This window comes from Ostrea edulis, chromosome 5 (genome assembly GCF_947568905.1).
Source record: "Ostrea edulis chromosome 5, xbOstEdul1.1, whole genome shotgun sequence".
Lineage (NCBI taxonomy): Eukaryota > Metazoa > Mollusca > Bivalvia > Ostreida > Ostreidae > Ostrea > Ostrea edulis.
Genome location: NC_079168.1, coordinates 55,579,060 through 55,589,239, shown reverse-complemented (window position 1 = coordinate 55,589,239; position 10,180 = coordinate 55,579,060). Strand labels below are relative to the sequence as shown.

At 35.2% G+C, this 10,180-nt stretch overlaps 1 protein-coding gene across 1 annotated transcript; it reads right to left on the bottom strand.

Annotated features, from left to right (window-relative positions):
- Positions 1 to 2,885: 2,885 nt before the first annotated feature.
- Positions 2,886 to 4,989, bottom strand: LOC125650339 (BPTI/Kunitz domain-containing protein 3-like). Its single transcript, XM_048878546.2, has 2 exons — positions 4,857 to 4,989; positions 2,886 to 3,732 (listed from the first exon to the last, which is right to left on the bottom strand). Exons 1-2 carry the CDS (start codon positions 4,948 to 4,950, stop codon positions 3,380 to 3,382), a joined length of 447 nt encoding a protein of 148 aa, XP_048734503.2. The 5' UTR covers positions 4,951 to 4,989; the 3' UTR covers positions 2,886 to 3,379.
- Positions 4,990 to 10,180: the final 5,191 nt, after the last annotated feature.

The following is a 10,180-nucleotide window of genomic DNA, read 5'->3' as shown; positions in this document are numbered from 1 at the left end:
ATAACTATACAACAATTTCCTTGACGTCAGATGGAGATTGAACAAGTTATGAATATGATAAAAGAATTCAGACGTCACACATTCCCGGTAGAGTGACACCAGAGACTATAGGAGCGGATTTTAATTCTTCTCTTACTTTCTCTCAACTTTGGGTACCTTAATACTGCTCTGCATCATATTCTAAAGTTTAAATTTGCACCCGTTAACCTATGAAATTAAAGCCATGTATAGTCATTTGACTATTTTGCCAATTTGAAATTAAAAATGAATGAAAGTTATTGAGATGTTAAATTAGAAAGACAGCCGTGCTTGGTTCTTGGGAACACCAATAAAAATTAGATATTGTGACAAAATATTTAAAAATTGAAATAGAATTAATGATAAAATATGTGAACACGGGGCTGGTAAGTTTATCCAATGTTGAGTTCCTATGTTCGTTATATACAAATTCTTTTGAAACACAGGTTCATTCGTGTGTATGAATGAAATGCCAACTTTACAAATTATATATAATTTCATGTAAACAATATATTCATAATATTTATTTCTGAGCACAGGCTGTTTCCTTACTACCGTATTGTTTTGTTGGCAGTCTGACATATTACTGTTAAAAATGTGAGGTTAAAACAGGATAAATGGCACTGGCTTCTTATACACCTCTCCATTATGATATAGCCAAAAGCATATTCAAATATTGCTATAGATTAGAAAATCTGGTTGAATTTCTACTTTTGAAAGATGCCTTTCTATGTAGTAAACAGCTACATCGAAACCATAAAACATCTTGTTATTACCCAATATCAATTGTATAACGTTTTGATATTTTTAATCTTAAAGGAAATATGTCACTAGGCAAGAGTAATTTTAACTTTACAATTCAAAATATGCTATCATTCAAATAGATAAGAAATTAGAAATGTACAAACAACAACCTGAAAAATGGTACATGTAAGCTTGTCACTTGTGTTTTAAACCAAATCTTGCATGTGAAGAATATCTTACTTCAAATATAGAAGGTCAATTTGTAGATTCAGATTATCGGCACAGACTTCTGATTGAAACTGGTAGATATTACAATGTTCCTACAAATGTAGATATTACAATGTTCCTACAAATGTAGATATTACAATGTTCCTACAAATGTAGATATTACAATGTTCCTACAAATGTAGACTTTACAATGTTCCTACAAATGTAGACTTTACAATGTTCCTACAAATGTAGATGTTACAATGTTCCTACAAATGTAGATATTACAATGTTCCTACAAATGTAGATGTTACAATGTTCCTACAAATGTAGACGTTACAATGTTCCTACAAATGTAGATATTACAATGTTCCTACAAATGTAGATGTTACAATGTTCCTACAAATGTAGATATTACAATGTTCCTAGAAATGTAGATATTACAATGAAAGGACCTCCAAACATTGTTGTAGAGGAAATTCTCTTCCTTATTCAATGTGACAAAAATAGTCAACAAAGGGAGAAACTATTTAAACTTGTACATTCAAAAGTGAATATCTGTTAAAGAAAAAACTTTTTTGGATTTTAAATTGCAAAGACGTTGAAATTATGAACTCCGTAGGCAGAATCATGTTAATTGCCTTACTTTGTTTTAGTCTTTTCCCCTTCTTTTCTCCCTCTCTTTCTGAAGATCAGATCCATTTGCTTACTTGAATTATATCCATATGATGTGCAATGACTCCTTTCTAGTTCAATGTAATTTTGTCCCAAACTCAAGTATACATGTATGTCACTATGTCTCAAACTATGTCACTATGTCTTTTGGGTTTCCTTTCCTATGTGTGTAACGTTCCTTATTTCCTGTCTGGGCTCTGAATTAGAAATAAATCTATTCCGTTCTATTCTATACAACAACTGAACTACGATATTTACAAAGATTTTATGTCTAATGTGGTTCTTAGGAATTTCATTACTTGTGTTTGTGAATCTCATCAAACAGAAGTACTAAATGTATACTTTAACTGCATTAAAGAATGATACGGAGAATTATGGTTAGATTCCGGAGAGAGGGAGCATGAAAAATGACTTCCACATCCAAGGAAGGCAGCAGGCACACGAATTACCCACACCTGGCACCGTCCCGGTAGTGACAAAAAATTACAATACGGGGACTCCTTTGATCCCCAGTTACTGGAATTATTTGAAGAAGAAAAAACGTTCAAAGCAGCAACAGATTATATGACCTCGATTCAATCAAAGCAACAACAAACATCCCACGTCTGTCTCAATGGCACAAATACACATATCCCAACTTACTTATTTCATAACCGTGATTGGCCTTTAACGCATTGACCCAAAGCATTGATAGGTTTCTATAAGTACATTTATACAGCACAGAATTATTAACTATCAACACGAGGAGAAACGTCAACCCCCTCATACTTCCTTGGTGTACACGTGGAGTTTAATTTTTACACCCCTCATACTTCCTTGGTGTACACGTGGAGTTTAATTTTACCGATGTTGTCGGTGTCATGACTGTCTTGCGGGACAGATCAGCGTTCATAGCGAAGAAAAAACCCAGTTCTTTGGCGTCGTAAAATGAATCATCTTGAAACGCGGCTTATTGCAGACGAAGCTCAACAGCTTGTAAATTGCTTATTGATCAGAAGACGTGAACAGATGCGAGTCTAACTTGTCAACAAAGAAGTCCCACAATAAATGTCTGAAATCTGTGAACATCAATCATTTCTCTTCGTTTCCCATTGTTAGGGTTCAGTTTTGCAGGGGTCTGAAATTGTCAAGTGTAAGAGGGGGTAGGGTGTTGAGATTATTTTTCGATGATACACATGTAGCCGTATATATATATTGTTGTCTCCACTCTGTAAATTCAACGCATACGATATGACAAAAAGTATTTCATACCGGAATTTATTACATATAATCAAATCAAACGAAAGACAACTCAGCGGCACGTGATGTAACAGTCTGCATGTACATTGATAGAGTTACTTCTCTTAGGTCAGAGGAAAAGTCAAATGGACAATTTTCTGGTCTTAGTAGAAATGCTTAAGGACACTGGCTACAAACATACTTGTTTTTCAAAAATTAGGAAAATGGGTACTAAATTTATATTTATATAAGTACAATGAATAAATTTCACCTCATGGAATTTTTTGACCACGATTTCTCAGTAATATTCAATATAGTAGTGGATAGAATTTTGTATAGAGTTATATGGCAGATATATAAAAAAAAAATTGAACATCATACAATGTAGAAAATAGACAAGTTCCTGATATTTAGGAATTTAAAACTGTTACTAACTACAGACCCATACATCCATATTTTTGTAGCAAGAGTCCTTAAGCAAAGTTATTGTTTAAATGTGAAAATTCTTTTTTCTTCTTCAAAATTCAAATCCACCGCAGCCAAACTGACATTCAAAGAAGGAGGCGAAATTGTTCATATTTCCTCCACATCCATAATACTCGAACTCTGTACAGAATCTCCAAAGCCGGTTGTAAGCGTACCGGATAACAGATGTTGTGGAATTGGGACAAAAGCCTGGATCTTCTTGTAGCTGACACCCGCACCTTTTGAGGCAGTGAATTGGGGTCCGGAAGCGATTTCGGTTGCCTCCCTTTCCGTAGTACTCAAAAGATTCGCACTGTTTGGATGTAGCGTTAAAAAACCAGTTGGTTTGTCCGTACGGGCCATTTAGCCGGGGATATCCTGGCCGCATCGGCAGCTTACATTCTGCTGTAAGAGAGTGAAGGAATTTCATATGCCATGAAATTAAATCTAAAGTCGTCTTCAGACTATACATGTTTTCATGCCCTTGATATTGGTCAAAAATACATAAGACCTAATTTTATGTAATTTCAGTTGAAAATAAGAAACACAAGTCCCCTAGTGTTGGAGGAAAAATTCCGAATCTGAGCGTAGCTTAATTGAAATGTATCGCATATGTGATGTAACTATTCTCAAAAAAAGGAAAACTTCATAACAAAAAATAACAGGGAATGAAATATGTAAAATATAAAAATGTACCAGATCCAAGGAAAATCACTTCTTATTCCAATCTTGATAGAAAATTTCCCCTTAGAAATATAAAATTCATTGTTTGAAAATTGTTAGATGTACAGTATAATTTTGTTAGTACTCCTTTCATGCTTTGTCCTTCATGTACATGTATATGTTGTTTTTAAAATAAGCGCGTTACTCGGGGGCACCTCACGACAGTAGCTAATATGAAAGCCATTTATATGGCTCTGAATTTTTCAAAACTTCATTCTACGAAATATAGCAATTTGCATGGTGAAATACATTGAAACAAAGATAAAGATCCAAATTTCGAATAAAAATCACGGGCCTTGTGTTAATTCAATTTCATTTATTCATGCAAACTATTCATACGATGGTGCGTGAGGTATATAAATCAGTATCTAAACAATATTGCCATGGGTACAAGTATATCACTAATACATGCACATATGATGATTATGTTCATTTGCACAAAATAGAGATGGAGGGCATAACGCATACAAAAACTTGATGAAATTGATAAATACGTGTTAGGAGAAGAGCAGACAAACAACAGGATTTCGGAAATAAATATACATAGATGTGTCTACCAAATGTATATTCATACTTAACATATCATAATTTGATCGTGGTCGAACCGTGCGGTCCACACATGTAGAAGCCAAACAGCTCAGAAAAATGTTAATTTTTGGCCAGTTCAAACAAATCAGTATTACTTCCTTTTGTAAATCTCACTTACTTAACAACGATCTAATGCAATAACTTCTGTCGTTCAGGAATTTTGAAATAACAGTCAAATTAGCATGTAAATGAAACTCAATATTTTGAAATATGTATACCTGGTTGAAAATTAAGATTTAACATCCATCCAAAAACATCCGTCTGAGCTGCAGCAGTACCACATAATCCCAGCAAAAAGACCAGCGAGTTCATTATCTCCTTCCGACGCGATACAGCGGGCTTACTAAAGAGACGAACAGAATTTAACATTAAAGTTTAAAAAAACAAAATGTAATTTACGATTCACTTCATGTTTTTATCTTATTTTTAATTAGCTTGATTAATAATTACATCCAAACGGATCTTGTCGCTCAAACTACATTTGTAACGATCCCATTAATTAGCAAGTTGTCCCTTTTCGTAAACATTAAAAGACAAAATCCACTTCAAGGAAAATTTTGACAATTCATGCACTGAGTTGTTTCACAGTAATTTTGAATTTTCGGATGAATTGATGTGTTATGCCGAAATGATTATATTATCATAAATCCTCTCTACACACCTTCCTCTTCTCGGACGAATAGAGCGAACCCGAGAGAATTGTCACCAGCAGACCAAAGGTAATGTACAATACAAGGGTTTTCCATTAATTAAGACGAGGACCATGTCACGAATTCATCGTGGGATATCTGTTTATTTCCTTACGTATCACAGTCTATTAATTATCATTAATAGTTGCAGGAAAATCGAATAAGACACACTAATTAGTGTATAATAAAGTGAAAATACATAGTTTGCTTAGTGTAAATGGCAACCTTTGAACTTTCTAAGATAATTTTAAAAAAAAATTATAGAACTTTACGGACTACAGTTTTTCACATTTGTATACATTTCGAGCTAAATTCAGTGACGTTAGGGAACAACAATAGCGTAACATCACGATACCGAACAACCAATCGAAGAACTTCACAATAAAAATCTAGTCGATTACAATTGGCTGTTTTCGTAGCAAGGAAAATTATAGGAAATATAATGCAGTATGAATGGTAAGGGCCCAATTTAACTCACTTAAATGATTTGTCAACAGAGGTATCAGAGACATCTTCAACATCAAGTGACCGGAAGTCATCGCCAATGAACAACTGTGGGATAGGATGAAATATGCCCCCAATTGAAACTGAGATATCAAGAAACGAAAATGGGGATGGTCACATGCTACGAAAGCCTTTATCAAACGTCACCAGGCAAGCACTGGATTGGAACCCATAAGGGAAACGGTAAGTGTGTCGACCACGGCAGACATGGCGCAGAAGTGTTGACGCTGAGGTGAAGGCCGCCGGAATGACGTGGGTCGAGCTGACGAGGATCAGCCAGAACAGTGTGCGTTGGAGGAGTGTTGCTGTAGCCCTACGTTCCTCAAGGAATCAAAAGGCATAAGGCAAGAAAGTCAAATGACTTCAGTTTTGATGAAAGGTTTACGCTATTTTGATTAAATGTATACAGCTTTTTCATATTTGTTTTTCATAGCAAATGATAAATGTAGTATTTATATGGCGTTCTAATCAGACAACTCGCTCTTTTGTTCCTTCGCAAATGAACGAAAGGGCGAAGAAGAGAACGTGCATGTGTGATGAAGACAAAGTGCGACGCTGCGAACGCAAAAAGAGCGAGAACACGAAGGCTCTCCTACCTACTCTCAGAACTTTGCAATATCGTTTCTGTTGCCGTTCCTTCTTCGCGATTGGAAGTTGCCGACACAAAATGCTAATACAAAGGGGGGGGGGGGGGCAAATCTGAAGTTGGCAATAAGGATGCGGTAGATGTTTGACTAAAACTATACACATTTAAGTATATCCACATATCAATTTTCAAATTCACTTATTCTAAAGTAATAAATCCACCACGACCTGTAGAAGATCAGAACATTACTTTATACAGATGTACAACGTATCTATGGCGAATATCTTAAATCACATGAACATAGAAAAGTATTATTTCTGCAACAAATGCACTTTATTCAAAAATTATTTTTGGGTATCGAAGACCTCGACGACGGTCTTTTGCGTGTCAGAGGGGTTGCGATCCCTGACACGGGGCACCGTTTTATGTCCCATCCGGCATCCGACGTTCGGTGACTATAGTTATGTTTAAATACAGCAATGCAAATCTGTATAAATGTAAAAGTATAAAAATATCTCTTATTGTGATTTTGTAAATTTAGAATTTACCGGGTGTCAGTAATACAATACAAAAGTTGAAATATGACACTGTAACTTTTATATTTACCGTCATCCGGTAAGTTCTACAGACATAATGGTAATTATAAAAGTTGGTCTCTTGCAAAAATTGTAAAATTGTACCGATGGTCACTTTTCAAAAATATTAATCGGATTGGTCACTACAAAACACATGTAACATACTTTTGAATTGTTACTTCGCAGTAAAAGGATATACATTCTGATTGAAATTCCCGGTTAATTAAGCACATACATTCACATTTCACGATGTACTTGATATCTTTACACAATGTAATGGTAGTTATTTCCTTATGAATGCGCTGCACTTGTGAACAATGTGCGACAAAATCTTGATAAACATAATTAGCACGCCTATTTTAACGGCTGGAAATTTTAACAGAAATGAAACTAGAATGTAACCATGAAATGAAACTAGAATGTAACCATGAAGAATAAACTGTTATACGCGAGGTTACTGTTCAGAACAGTTCAAACCATCACGTATTTAAAAAAAAAAATGAAATTGATTTGTTAAATGAATGTGTCAACTGCGTATTCAAGGGTGACGCGAATTATAGTGTAACCACATTATCTTGTAGAAACCAGATTGTTTACTTGTCACGTAGAGGTCCCATCCAGTCTATCAAAGAGAGACAACATACTTATTGATCGTAGGTTTAAATGTAAGTTTGAACTGTCGTTTGAATAGCTGCAATAATGTTGCCCTCTCCGATTATTTTTTTTAGGGGTGGGTGGTGGGGGTGGGGGGGTGGGTGGGGCTACAACTCTTTAGGATCTCCATATTGGTGAAAATGCAGATCTTGAGTGATTCGCTCCCGTAACATTTTTGATCATTCTAAACATTTGCTGACTTCCTTTACATAAATAAATGATATTCTGTTTCATAGTCAACATATAAATTTACAACTTGCAACTTACGATTTGTGAGGCTCTTTTCTACCGTTTTCAATAATTTCGATATATTCCAATCTGTGCGCCATGTTTGAGGTACTGAAGTTTCAACTTCCGACTGTCAAGTTATTTGCATATGCCATATAAGGTAGCCTTTACATCAATGGACGAGTACCGAGGAGAAAGCTATTTCGTCGGTATTGAAAAGGTTTAAATTTAATATCAAGTCAAACAAGAGGCCCAAGGGCCTAGAATCGCTCTTCTGATAAATTGTACAACCCCACCATTTCTATTCTTAGCCTCTTAGTATTCTAAATCTTTAGTTAAATCCTAAGAATTCAAAAAAAGTAGGTCAATGTGACCTACTTTTTGGTTTACACATTTTGAGAACCCAAGAAATATCAACTGACAAAGTTTGATGATTTTAAGCCAATTAGTATCTGAATATTGAAATATAGCTGTCAAATTCCAATCGTAGGTCATGGTGACCTACTTTTTGGTCAGCGAACTCCGAACATGCAAGACCCATAAACTGACAAAGTTTGATGACTGTAGGTCAAATAGTATCTGAAATATATAAATATAGCCGTCAAATTCCAAAAGTAGGTCAAGGTGACCTACTTTTCCGTCAACACCCTTCAAATATGCAAGACCCAACAACTGACAAAGTTTGATGACTGTAGGTCAAATAGTATCTGAATTATATAAATATAACCGTCCAATTCCAAAAGTAGGTCAAGGTGACCTACTTTTTGGTCGACACCCTTTGAACATGCAAGACGCATCAACTGACAAAGTTTGATGACTGTAGGTCAAATAGTATCTGAAATATATAAATATAGCCGTCCAATTCCAAAAGTAGGTCAAGTTGACCTACTTTTTGGTCGAAACCCTTCGAACATGCAAGACCCAACAACTGACAAAGTTTGATGACTGTAGGTCAAATAGTATCTGAAAATATATAAATATAGCCGTCCAATTCCAAAAGTAGGTCAAGGTGACCTACTTTTTGGTCGAAACCCTTCGAACATGCAAGACCCATCAACTGACAAAGTTTGATGACTGTAGGTCAAATAGTATCTGAACTATATAAATATAGCCGTCAAATTCCAAAAGTAGGTCAAGGTGACCTACTTTTTGGTCGACACACTCCGTAGACTCAAGATGCATCAACTGTCAAAGTTTGATGATTGTAGGTCAATTAGTGACTGAAATATATAAATATAACTGGCAAATGCCAAAAGTAGGTCACAGTGACCTACTTTTTGGTCGATACACTCCGAAGACTCAAGATGCATCAACTGACAAAGTTTGATGATTGTAGGTCAAATAGTGTCTGAAATATAGTAATTTAGCTGTCAAATACCAAATGTAGGTCTCAGTGACCTACTTTTTGGTCGACACAAACCGAAGACTGAAGACGCATCAACTGACAAAGTTTGATGATCCTAGGTTTTACAGTGCCCAAAATATGCATCTAAAATTGAAAATGTGAAATTTGAATATCTACAAAATTCAAAAAGTAGGTCACTGTGACCTACTTTTTTTTATAAATATGTTTCAAGGCCTCAAGATGCATCAACTTACAAGATTTGATGATTCTAAACCTCTCGGTATTTGAAATAACAACTTAAAATATATCTATAAATGATAAGCCATAAAATTCAGAAAGTAGGTCACGGTGACCTATTTTTCAGTTGACGCATTTCAAGGTCCCATGATCCACCAACTGACAAGTTTTGATGATCATAGGCTTCAAAGTGTCCAAGATATGCATCAAAATTAATTTTAAAATAAATACCTGCAAAATTCAAAAAGTAGGTCACCGTGACCTACTTTTGAGACAACTTGACACAAGGTCCTAAGATGCATCAACTGTCAAAATTTGATGATCCTAGTCCTTATAATGACTAAAATATCAAAGATTTAAGGAAATATAAATTTAGGTCAACTTTGAAGTGACCTTGAGACAACGCCCTTTGCCCCAGGGTAATGCCTTGAACAATTTTTAATCTACAACATATCCTCATCCTTATGTGTAAGTTTGGTGATAATCTGCCCAGTGGTTCTTGAGAAGAAGATTTTTTAGCAACCACTACTTTTGTTTGTATTTTCCTGATTATCTCCCCTTGTTAAAGGGTCATATCCCTCTATTTAGTATGTATGAAAGCCCTTGGGCCAATGATACCCTGTAACAAATTTGAAAAAAATTGGCCAAGGGGTTCTTGAGTTATAGCCCTTTTTCTAAAAAGTTTACGCACACCGCACAAATGGCCATAGCATTAGGTCTTTGA

Excerpts from the sequence above, each read along its gene's own strand:
- LOC125650339 (XM_048878546.2), bottom strand. The coding sequence starts at position 4,950 with ATGAACTCGCTGGTCTTTTTGCTGGGATTATGTGGTACTGCTGCAGCT. Across the intron at positions 3,733-4,856 it reads AAATCTTAATTTTCAACCAG|CAGAATGTAAGCTGCCGATG; the intron begins GTATACATATTT and ends ACTCTCTTACAG.